The sequence below is a fragment of the Gigantopelta aegis genome, chromosome 7 (genome assembly GCF_016097555.1).
Source record: "Gigantopelta aegis isolate Gae_Host chromosome 7, Gae_host_genome, whole genome shotgun sequence".
NCBI classification, from domain to species: domain Eukaryota; kingdom Metazoa; phylum Mollusca; class Gastropoda; order Neomphalida; family Peltospiridae; genus Gigantopelta; species Gigantopelta aegis.
The window spans coordinates 9,334,635-9,346,825 of NC_054705.1; the positions used below are offsets into that span (position 1 = coordinate 9,334,635).

The window sequence follows — 12,191 nt, forward strand, 5'->3', positions numbered from 1 at the left end:
AAACGATCACTTGCTACTAATAGAAAAATGTAGCAAGTTTCCTCTCTAAACCTATATGTTATTAATAAAACAATGTCCTCTAGTGGTGTCGTTAAACAAAACAAACTCTAACTTTAACTTTTTATTTTTACCCATCAAATACGAACATTATTTTACGTAGGCTGCCATAAAACAAGCAGACTCAACTGTGTCAGGATATCTAATACGAACATTATTTCACTTAGATTGCCATAAAACAAGCAGACACAACTGTGTCAGGATATCTAGTAGCATATTATTTGCGGAAGGGAACTGGCTTCAATATTGTTTATATTAAGTGGTCAGCAGTAGTGGACTTGTCATAACACTCCCTGAACATTTTAATCAGTTTCGTGGGGTCCCGACAAGTGTCTTTAAACCTTAATGGGATAGAAAGAAAGAAGTGTTTTATTTGACGACGCACTCAACACATTTTATTTACGGTTATATGGCGTCAGACATATGGTTAAGGACCACACATATTTTTTTAGAGGAAACCCGCTGTCGCCACATAGGCTACTCTTTTTACGACAGGCAGCACGGGATCTTTTATTTGCGCTTCCCACAGGCAGGATAGCACAAACCATGGCCTTTGTTGAACCAGTTATGGATCACTGGTCGGTGCAAGTGGTTTACACCTACCCATTGAGCCTTGCGGAGCACTCACTCAGGGTTTGGAGTCGGTATCTGGATTAAAACCCCCATGCCTCGATTGGGATCCAACCCCATGCCTCGACTGGGATCCGAACCCAGTACCTACCAGCCTGTAGACCGATGTCCTAACCACTACGCCACCGAAGCCGGTTTAATGGGATAGAGGTACGGAAATAAATATAACCCAACAGTGTTCTATGTTTATATTTATTTATATTCTGTCCACAAATGCGCCACCGAGGCTATCAAATGTGCAGCTAGGTCTTAAATACAGAATATATAAAAGAATATGATTGACATTAATGAGAAAAATATGTGTCGTTTTCAAGTGAAAGATAATGGCGTTGCTTTCTTGTTCCATGTCTGCCTAGCTGAATAATTAAATATGATACCCTGAGTCGAAACAGATATCTTTTTAGCAGACAATATTTTTTTCAAAAAGACAGTAGGGGAAGAAAGGAATGTGTGTGTGACATACCAGCCCATTACTTTAAAAACAGAAATGGTTATAAAAATAAAAGAAAGGAATGCGTTGATGCACTTAATCAATGGTTGGTAAGGAAAGAAAGACATATGTCTTAAGGAGAAGAAAGGAATGTTTGTTAAGGAAAAGAAAGGAATTATTATTACTGAGAAGAAAGGCATGTGTTAAAAAGAAAGGAAAGTGTGTTAAGGGGAAGAAAGGAATGTGTGTGTGACATACCAGCCCATTACTTTAAAAGCGGAAATGATTAAAATAAAAGAAAGGAATGCGTTGATGCACTCAATCAACGGTTGGTAAGGAAAGAAAGACATATGTCTTAAGGAGAAGAAAGGAATGTTTGTTAAGGAAAAGAAAGGAATTATTATTACTGAGAAGAAAGGCATGTGTTAAAAAGAAAGGAAAGTGTGTTACGGGGAAGAAAGGAATGTGTGTGACACCCCAGCCTATTGCTTTGAAAACAGACATTATTATAAAATAAAAGAAAGGAATGTGTAGTCGCCTTAATCGGTGGCCAGTAGGGAAAGAAAGGAATGTATGTAACACCCCAGCCCATTGCTTTGAAGAAAAGAATGTTTAACACATGACTGCAACTCAACACTCCAAACTGACCTATAATCAAGAGAAATAACTGCATTTTAAACATGGATACTCCTCTAGAGTACTAGCCTTTATAGCGCCGTTTAATATAAATTTTACCAAATGGGTAAATGTAGGGGCCAGACGTAAGCCAGTGGTCAATCTAGGATCGATCCCCGTCGGTGGCCCATTAGGCTATATCCAACTAGTGCACTATGACTGGTATATCAAAGGTTGTGGTATGTGCTATCCTATCTGCGGGATAAATTACCAAATAAAACCCAGCGCGAATGGACAATTTTAAAAACGTGTACAGCCAATGGCGATTTGTTTAGTATGTAGACGAAGTATTTTAGCATTAATTGAATAGAAATATTTATATTGTAACTTTGGAAGACTCATTGACGGATTCGAAACATACACTCGAAGCTTCTGAGTTTGCTCGAATACAACAACAACAACAACAGAGTGGTACGGGATGGAAAACATACACTCGAAGCTTCCGAGTTTGCTCAAATACAACAATAACAACAACAGAGTGGTACAGGATGGAAAACATACACTCGAAGCTTCTGAGTTTGCTCAAATACAACAATAACAACAACAGAGTGGTACAGGATGGAAAACATACACTCGAAGCTTCTGAGTTTGCTCGAATACAACAACAACTACAACAGAGTGGTACGGGATGGAAAACCACAACACGAAACAGATGAACATGTATCAAAAGAGTATAGGCTTAAAAGGACCCATTGGGTTATTTTCCATACGTACTATTTGTGTGTGGGTAACGCTTTATTAAAGCCATACGATCTGGACCTTACAATTAGTACTCACCTACAACCTCATCTTAAATCTTCAAGTTTGTTTTACACATGTACTATTTGTGTGTGGGTAACGCTTTATTAAAGCCATACGATCTGGACCTTACAATTAGTACTCACCTACAACCTCATCTTAAATCTTCATTTTCTTTTGTTTATCCACACCACTAGAGCACATTGATTTATTAATAACCAGCTATTGGATGCCACACATCTGATAATTGTGACAAATAATATTCAGAGAATTCATTAGAAGCAAGTGATCTTTTATACGTGCATTCCCACAGAGAGGACATCATATACCACGGCCTTTGATATACCAGTCGTGGAACACTGGCTGAAAATCCACTGAGGAGGTTCGATCCTATGGCGCAAACACCTCAGACGAATGTTCTATATACTGAACCAAATCCCGGTCCTCCACTTCAAGTTAGGTCGCTGTTCTGGTCTACATTAGCAGATCTAACCACGATTTGTGTTATCGTGTTTTTTTATGAACTTTAATTCAAACTATTAAAACACTTCTGGAATACAAAACCCCAGCAACCTCAATTGTTTTTAGAATAATTGTTTTCAATGATATGTCGCCAGGAAACACAATGTCGATGGTTAATCTCAGATCACGTAATGGTGCCAGTAAGATCTCTATTACATTGTATTTTAGTTTGATTTTAACATATAATACATAAAAACAAACTGGCTTGCTGTAATCCGACATATGAACAATGTTGGAATAAATATGACTTTTACAAAAGAGAGAGAGAGAGAGAGAGAGAGAGAGAGAGAGAGAGAGAGAGAGAGAGAGAGAGAGAGAGAGAGAGAGGAGAGAGAAGAACCCTCCCCAAACAAAACAACAACAACAACAACCAAACAAACCCCAAAACAAATACAATAAAATTAAAAAAGAAGAAAAAAAGAAAGAAAAAAGAAAACAGAAACCCTAAACAATACATAACAAACCAGACAAAAACTATTTAGACATCCTCAAAACGAATTTGAACATTATTTAAAATGGTTCATTTTTAAAAGAGCTTAGCAAAACAAATCTGCTATAAGCAATTCAAGTTATATACAGAGAAAATATTTGAAAATGACGGCCATTTTGAATTTCAAGATGGCTGACTTGACAGTGGTAAGAATGAATGCTACCAATGGATTTCTGGTTCAGGTAGGTCATGGGAACATATGACCAAATTTTATTAACTTGAGCAAAAAAAAAAAAAAGAAAAAAGAAAAAAAGCAAGCTTAAAAAAATGAACATAACTCTCTAGACTATTAGTTATTTTTGTATTTGTCCTATCCGTTAAGGTCCTAAGTAGTCACATACCTGCATCAGGTTGTTTCTGTCTCATTTGTGAGATGGGCATCGTTTGAAAACCTGTCAAGCGAAGATACATATTCAGAGGAACTGTTCTTAAGTTCGAAACATAAAATCCCAACTCAATTATTGTGTTATCTTCTAATAACCATTTCGTTTTCTCTTAACATTTATGTTGCCTTTCACATTCTGAACATTAACTTAACCGCATTATCACATAAACAAGTTGTACAGATTACAAAATATATCTAGAATAATTTTACAGTTTTTATTAATTAAATATTTTAATCAAGCGTGTAGTCAGTCACATGGTAAATAAAACTGGGGGAACAAATTCAGGACCACTAACCACTAACCGACTTTCCTGGACAGATACTCCAGATAGCTGATGTGTATACCCAGGACCACAGGTACCCCAAACACAAACCCCAAGTACTAATACTATAGTTATATATCAAAGAGTAAAGGTAGGCCACTTTCTGACGAGATTTACGATGTCCATGTATTGAATATATTAACACAAATTGCGTACCGAACGCATCGCTAAAAGCCACATAGCATTCGATGCACAAATGATTTAATTTTCACAAATTAAACAAATGAATTGTACTGACAATCTTAAAATAATTAGAGTTTGAGTTAAAGTTTATTTTCTAACGTCACTGACAGCATTCGAACTGAATTGAAGGATGCGTAACTCTGTTAGCATTATTCTTGTGTACTTCACACCTTCACCACGAGCACAAAGTTAAGTTTTTATTTTGCTAACACCTGACGTATTCCAGAACAATAGGGATTTACAGTATGTCATATTCAAAACATATTTTATTGTCGGTCGGAGTTGTGAACTGAGCTGAGGTAAAATGAACATTTCACTAGCGTTCGTTCATGACGAGGATGAAAATACATGAAAATAACGAAAAAGGAGTTATCGGCCTTGAGAAAACTAAGAATTTCAATACGGCAACCGTCACATAATTATAAATCAACTTTAAACTTATGTTGAACAAATACATTTAATTTATTACATAAATACTATTTTTAATGAAAAAAAGAGTAAAGTTTGTTTTATTTAACGAACCCCCACTAGAGCACATTGATTATTTTTATCTTATCATCGGCTATTGGACGTCAAACATATGGTCATTCTGACACTGGTTTTATCTTATCATCGGCTATTGGACGTCAAACATATGGTCATTCTGACACTGGTTTTATCTTATCATCGGCTATTGGACGTCAACCATGTGGTCATTCTGACACTGGTTTTATCTTATCATCGGCTATTGGACGTCAAACATATGGTCATTCTGACACTGGTTTTATCTTATCATCGGCTATTGGACGTCAAACATGTGGTCATTCTGACACTGTTTTTATATTATCATCGGCTATTGGACGTCAAACATGTGGTCATTCTGACACTGTTTTTATATTATCATCGGCTATTGGACGTCAAACATGTGGTCATTCTGACACTGTTTTTATCTTATCATCGGCTATTGGACGTCAAACATATGGTCATTCTGACACTGTTTTTATCTTATCATCGGCTATTGGACGTCAAACATATGGTCATTCTGACACTGGTTTTGTTTAGATGAAACCCGCTGTCGCCACATATGCTACTCTTTTACGACAGGCAGCAAGGGATCTTTTATTTGTGCTTCCCACAGGCAGGATAGCACAAACCATGGCCTTTGTTGAACCAGATATGGATCACTGGTCGGTGCAAGTGGTTTACACCTCCCCATTGCGCCTTGCGGAGCACTCGCTCAGGGTTTGGAGTCTGTATCTGGATTAAAAATCCCATGCCTCGACTGGGATCCGAACCCAGTACCTACCAGCCTGTAGACCGATAGCCTAACCACGATGCCACCGAAGCCGGTATTTTTAATGGAAATATAACCATTTACGAATACAGTATTGTGTAACGTTTTGTTGTTTAATGTTTTAGAACGTTTTAAAAATCTGTTCATCTTGAAGTGTCCTACCTTTACTCTTTATTATATAACATAACTACAGAACGCTCACCGTTATTGGTTGGGGGTACCTGTACCCAGGACAGGGTATTGGATATAAATACCGAAATAACTATATTTAATGGCCTTAAACACCAAATTTGTTTTTGAATTTTTCCATCTTGAAAACGAAACAGTTTTGTGTCTGCATGAATACGTTACCTGCGGTTGTCTGGTTCGGTCGGACCTGTGTCTGCCATCTTGGACTTGGGCGCACCTGTGGCATCTGAGTTGGAGCAAAGAATCCACGCTGAGCCCGAGGCATTGTGGGTACAAAGTAGCCTGCTCCATTTGGTTGGAACATCTGGTTGAACTGGGCCGTCTGAAAACATGACGGAAAGAAAATGATGTCACGATGCTGATTAGAATGCTGCTGCTGCTGCTGCTGCTGATGATGATGATGTACTATTAATTATTAATTGTTAACCAGTTTACAGTTTCAACCGAATCAGTATTTATCATCCTAAAGATAACTGCATTCTTATTAAATGAAGTGTAGACTCCTATTTTGTCAAAATTCCAATGTTCTACAGCTATCCAAAGCTTCTGACATGTGGGATCTGAGTTGGAGCAAATAATCCATGCTGTGATGATGATGTTGATCATTTCATCATTTCATTTTAAAAATACTCTTCACAAAAGTATGGGAACTCTAATAAGAATTTACAATTGCCAAAATTGTAAGGTATATTAGCTGTGGGGAATGGTTATATGATAATAGTGAATTAATTGGGCAAACAAATATCTTGAAAGACGATTGGGGTCAGAAGTGAAATTTGAAAGTTGACGGTTAATGTTCCACAGTGATTAATGGACCTTCTTGGAAATTGTCAAAATCGAGAATGACATCCCACGCACGTATACGGGGCAGCTGCGTGATGCATGTGCAAACAATGGAATGAATTTCAGTGTGTTGATAAACAGACCTGAACGTTCTTTACTAGAATGTCTGTGGTCAAAACGTATGTTCGGTCTAATAGTTGATATTAACATTAATATTTCATGTTCCCGTACATTTTTTGAAGAGTATATATGTTTTACGTTTATGTCCAATTAATGTTCATGCACATGGGCACATTTTGGGTAATATTTCTTGTGGTGCACATTACAGTTGCCTCAAGGTTGTACGTTGCATGTATTGGATGTGGACTCAAGACTCAAATACCGGCCTCGATCGTGTCGTGGTTAAGCCATCGGACATAAGGCTGGTAGGTACAGAGTTCGCAGCCCAGTACCGGCTCCCACCCAGATCGAGTTTTATTGACTCAATGGGTAGGTGTAAGGCCACTATACCCTCTTCTCTCTCACTAACCACTAACAATTGACCCACTGTCCTGGACAGACAGCCCAGATAGCTGAGGTGTGTGCCCCAGACAGCGTGCTTGAACATTAATTGGATATAAGCACGAAAATAAGTTTAACTGAAAATGAAAGGATTGGATTGGATAACATATTAACGTGCCTATATCCAATTACGGTTCAAGCACGTCTCTCCCGGGCACAATCTCCGAATGAAAGGATGGGGGGGGGGGGGGGTGAAGGACGAAAAGGGAGTTAAGCAGTGTTAAAGAGTTGTGTTAATATGTTTAGTAAACAAATAATTCATTTCAACGTATTTTTGTGCTTATATTCAATTAAGGTTTAATCACGCTGTCCTGGGCACACACTACAACTATCTGGGATGTCTAACAGTGGGTTTGTTGTTAGTTGGTTAGTGGGTAGTGAGAGAGAAGATTGTGTAGTGGTCTTACACCTACACACTGAGCCTTTAAGAACTCGCGCTAGGTTGGTGACGATACGGGGTTGCGAACCCTGTACCTACCAGCCTGTAGTCCGCTGGCTTAACCACTGCGCCACCGAGGCCAGTTGTAAACAAATCACCTGTTGCCTCGTGGTTGTCATGCGTTAATACATTTAGTAAACAAATCACCTGTTTCCTCGTGGTTGTCAAGCGTTAGTATATTTAGTAAACAAATCACCTGTTTCCTCGTGGTTGTCGTGTGTTAATACATTTAGTAAACAAATCACCGGTTTCCTCGTGGTTGTCATGCGTTAACACATTTAGTAAACAAATCACCGGTTGCTTCGTGGTTGTCATGCGTTAATATATTTAGTAAACAAATCACCTGTTTCCTCGTGGTTGTCGTGTGTTAATACATTTAGTAAACAAATCACCGGTTTCCTCGTGGTTGTCATGCGTTAACACATTTAGTAAACAAATCACCGGTTGCTTCGTGGTTGTCATGCGTTAATATATTTAGTAAACAAATCACCTGTTTCCTCGTGGTTGTCGTGTGTTAATACATTTAGTAAACAAATCACCGGTTTCCTCGTGGTTGTCATGCGTTAACACATTTAGTAAACAAATCACCGGTTGCTTCGTGGTTGTCATGCGTTAATATATTTAGTGAACAAATCACCTGTTTCCTCGTGGTTGTCGTGTGTTAATACATTTAGTAAACAAATCACCTGTTGCCTCCTGGTTGTCGTGTGTTATTACATTCAGTAAACAAATCACCGGTTGCCTCCTGGTTGTCGTGTGTTATTACATTTAGTAAACAAATCACCTGTTGCCTCCTGGTTGTCGTGTGTTATTACATTTAGTAAACAAATCACCTGTTGCCTCCTGGTTGTCGTGTGTTATTACATTTAGTAAACAAATCACCTGTTGCCTCCTGGTTGTCGTGTGTTATTACATTTAGTAAACAAATCACCTGTTGCCTCCTGGTTGTCGTGTGTTATTACATTTAGTAAACAAATCACCTGTTGCCTCATGGTTGTCATGCGTTGCATGTACTGAGAAGCCAGGTGAGCTCGTCGGTCCTCCTTCCTCTGGGCCAGGGCTACGTACAAGGGTTTGTTATCAATAGTTTGTCCGTTCATCTCCGTGATGGCTCGAGTGGCCTCCTCGGCCGAACTGAAGCAAACGAACCCAAAGCCCTTTGATCGACTGTCTTCGCGCATTACCTGAAATCACAAATAAGTGACGAACATCGATCGTGTCGTGGTTAAGCCATCGGACATAAGGCTGGTAGTTACTGGGTTCGAACAGCTCGGTACCTGGCTCCCACCCAGAGCGAGTTTCAACGAATCAGTGGGTAGATGTAAGGCCACTACACCGTCTTTTCTCTCACTAACAACTAACAGCTAACCCACTGTCCTGGACAGACAGCCCAGATAGCTGCGATGTGTGCCCAGGACAGTGTGCTTGAACCTTAATTGGATATAAGCACGACAATAAATTAAAATGAAATTAAGTGACGAGCCTTTCACAAACATTTTTCTAGGCTCGGCAGAGTAATGGTAATAAGCTATTAGACGAAAGTATTGCTAGCTACTCGCTTCACATCCCGGCACCGCTATAAACGAAATACAAGTCCTCACCCCCTATACCCCCCCCCCCCCCAAAAAAAACACAAAAAAAACCAACAAAAAAACAACAACAACAACTTCGCCTTTTATAACGTTATTTGGGAGCATACAAATTCTAAAAATATCGGGCGAGTCTATTTTAGTGGCCGCAGTACAGCGAACAATACCAATACGTACGGGATGGGCTATCAGTCTTCAATTTTACATTAAAAATTATTTATTTATTTATAAAAAAAAACCCCAACTAAATCAGTCTTCAGTTTTACATTACAAATTATTTATTTTATAAAATAAAACATGTTTTAAGGCATTCGTAATTGACACGAAACATGTTGTATACCCTCAGGATAATTCGGAATATTTTCAAATTATTTTTAAATCACTGGCATGATTTTGCAAGTAAGGTTTTGATTGGTGAACATGAGCTCCAACTGGCTGCTGTTAGATTCACATGTAATAGTGGAGCTAATTTTAATTAGATTGATTATTTTCCTGACATTCGCTACATAACATTATCTTCCTGACATTCGCTCCATAACATTCTCTTCCTGACATTTGCACCATAACATTCTCTTCATGACATTTATTCCATGACATTATCTTCCTGACATTCGCTCCATGACATTATTTTCATGGCATTTGCTCCATCACATTACCCTCCTGACATTCGCTCCATAACATTATCTTCCTGACATTCGTTGTATAACATTCCCTCCCTGACATTCGCTCCATAATATTCTCTTCCTGACATTTGCTCCATAACATTATCTTCCTGACATTCGTTGTATAACATTCCCTCCCTGACATTCGCTCCATAATATTCTCTTCCTGACATTTGCTCCATAACATTATCTTCCTGACATTCGCTCCATGACATTATCTTCCTGATATCCGTTCCATAACATTATCTTATTGACATTCGCTCCATAACATTCTCTCCCTGACATTTGCTCCATAACATTATCTTCTTGACGTTCGCTCCATAACATTCTCTCCCTGACATTCGCTCCATGTCACGGAACATGCTCTTAAATTTATTTCGCCTGTGGCGATTTTAATTGTGTGCAGTTTATTGCCCGTAGCCCAGATGGGCAACTTGTTACGTAAGACTTCTGCGCGACCGTCCTCGATCGGTACGCCTTATACACACCCTCAGCCAGATGCGGAGGCCATGTGGCTAGTAGTTACGTAATATCTCCTGTAGTGCTGTTTATGGCCAGGAGATTGCTCGCGGTTGGCGACAGCCAGACTGACGATCAGAGAGAAATATACCGACACTAGTAGATGTAGAATATGAGATGATACGTGAGGTACCGCCTTGTACCCCCAGGCAAAATCCTGATTTATAATAAATAGCTAGTGTTTTAGAGATATCGAGGAGAACGAATAGGAAGGCTCCGAGGGAACGTTAGTCCGTTTGGACTTTGGTAAATATATTTTCTGCTCTGTGTATAACCTTGATGTGATTGATGTGACTTTAAATATTTTAATACTGTATTATACCAATATTCTTTAGACAGTGTCTTCGGTCATCTGACGAAGTAAATCGTAGACTTTTTGTTCTAACATTATACGAGTATTTGGTAATATAAAGCTTAGCCAGTCATCCTAGCGGACCTAGGTACACTGTAGGTTATTGTCTTTATTGTGATAAGTATTAATTCTGTGTTACAAGATTACTGAAAGAGTAGTTAAGGGTTAATTAAAAATTAACCCGTTAGGAATAGAGCTGTAATTCCTTTATTAATTAAGTTCCCCTGCAAGCGTTCCTAAATTATCACACGTTACTGAACGAGTAGTAAGGGTTAATTAAAAATTAACCAGTTAGGAATGGTGTTGTAATTCCTTTATTAATTAACTTCTCCTGGAAGCGTTTCTCAATTATCACACGTGTGGGTGTGGTGTAACGGTGAAGTGATTCGCATATTGTGTAACTAGACACCTAGAGATTAACTAATTAAGTGATCAGTTCTGGGTTGTTATTATTGTTGTTATTAATTAATTACTACGGCTGTACATTTGTCAGCGTAAATTAATACAGATTCCAAAGTGTACTGTGTTTTTGTTGTGTTTCTAGAGAACTAACGTGCTATAATAATATATACTTATATAAGATCGTATCTCTGATCATACCTAGAGACGAGCCATACTAGGGTTTAACAGCCTGTTACAGAGAGATCTAATAGATATACAAGTAGGAGAGACATTTTGATAATCGTGTTTTATTCGGTTACGGGAATTATAGAATCCCCGTGACACTCCATAACATTATTTTCCTTACATTCACTCCATGACATTATCTTCCTGACATTTGCTCCATAACATTATTTTTGCTTACATTCGCTCCATAACATTATTTTCCTTACATTCGCTCCATAACATTATCTCACTGACATTACCTCCATAACATTATTTCCATGACATTCGCTTCATAACATTCTCTTCCTGACATTTGCTCCATAACGATATCTCCCTGACATTCGCTTCATAACATTCTCTTCCTGACATTTGCTCCATAACATTCTCTCCCTGACATTCGTCCCATAACATTATCCTCTTGATATTTGCTCCATAACATTATCTTTCTAACTTTTGCTCCATAACATTCTCTCTGTGACATTCGCTCCATAACATTCTCTCCCTGACATTCGCTCCATAACATTCTCTCCCTGACATTCGCTCCACAACATTATCTCCCTGACATTCCTACCATAACATTATCTCCCTGACATTCGCTCCATAACATTATCTTCCTGACATTTGCTGCATAACATTATCTTCCTGACATTCGCTCCATGACATTATCTTCATGACATTTGCTCCATAACATTCTCTTCATGGCATTTATTCCATGACATTATCTTCCCGACGTTCGCTCCATGACATTATCTTCATGGCATTTGCTCCATAACATTCACTTCCTG

General features: G+C 38.5%; 1 protein-coding gene across 1 annotated transcript in view; it reads right to left on the bottom strand.

The window, feature by feature from the left end:
* Positions 1–12,191, bottom strand: part of LOC121377239 (polyadenylate-binding protein 4-like) — a 55,294-nt gene that overhangs the window by 2,621 nt on the left and 40,482 nt on the right. The window contains exons 8-10 of the mRNA XM_041505150.1: positions 8,659–8,862; positions 6,058–6,217; positions 3,884–3,934 (exon numbers count right to left, since the gene is read on the bottom strand). Coding sequence (XP_041361084.1) covers positions 3,884–3,934; positions 6,058–6,217; positions 8,659–8,862 — 415 coding nt within the window. The remainder of the gene's footprint in view (positions 1–3,883; positions 3,935–6,057; positions 6,218–8,658; positions 8,863–12,191) is intronic.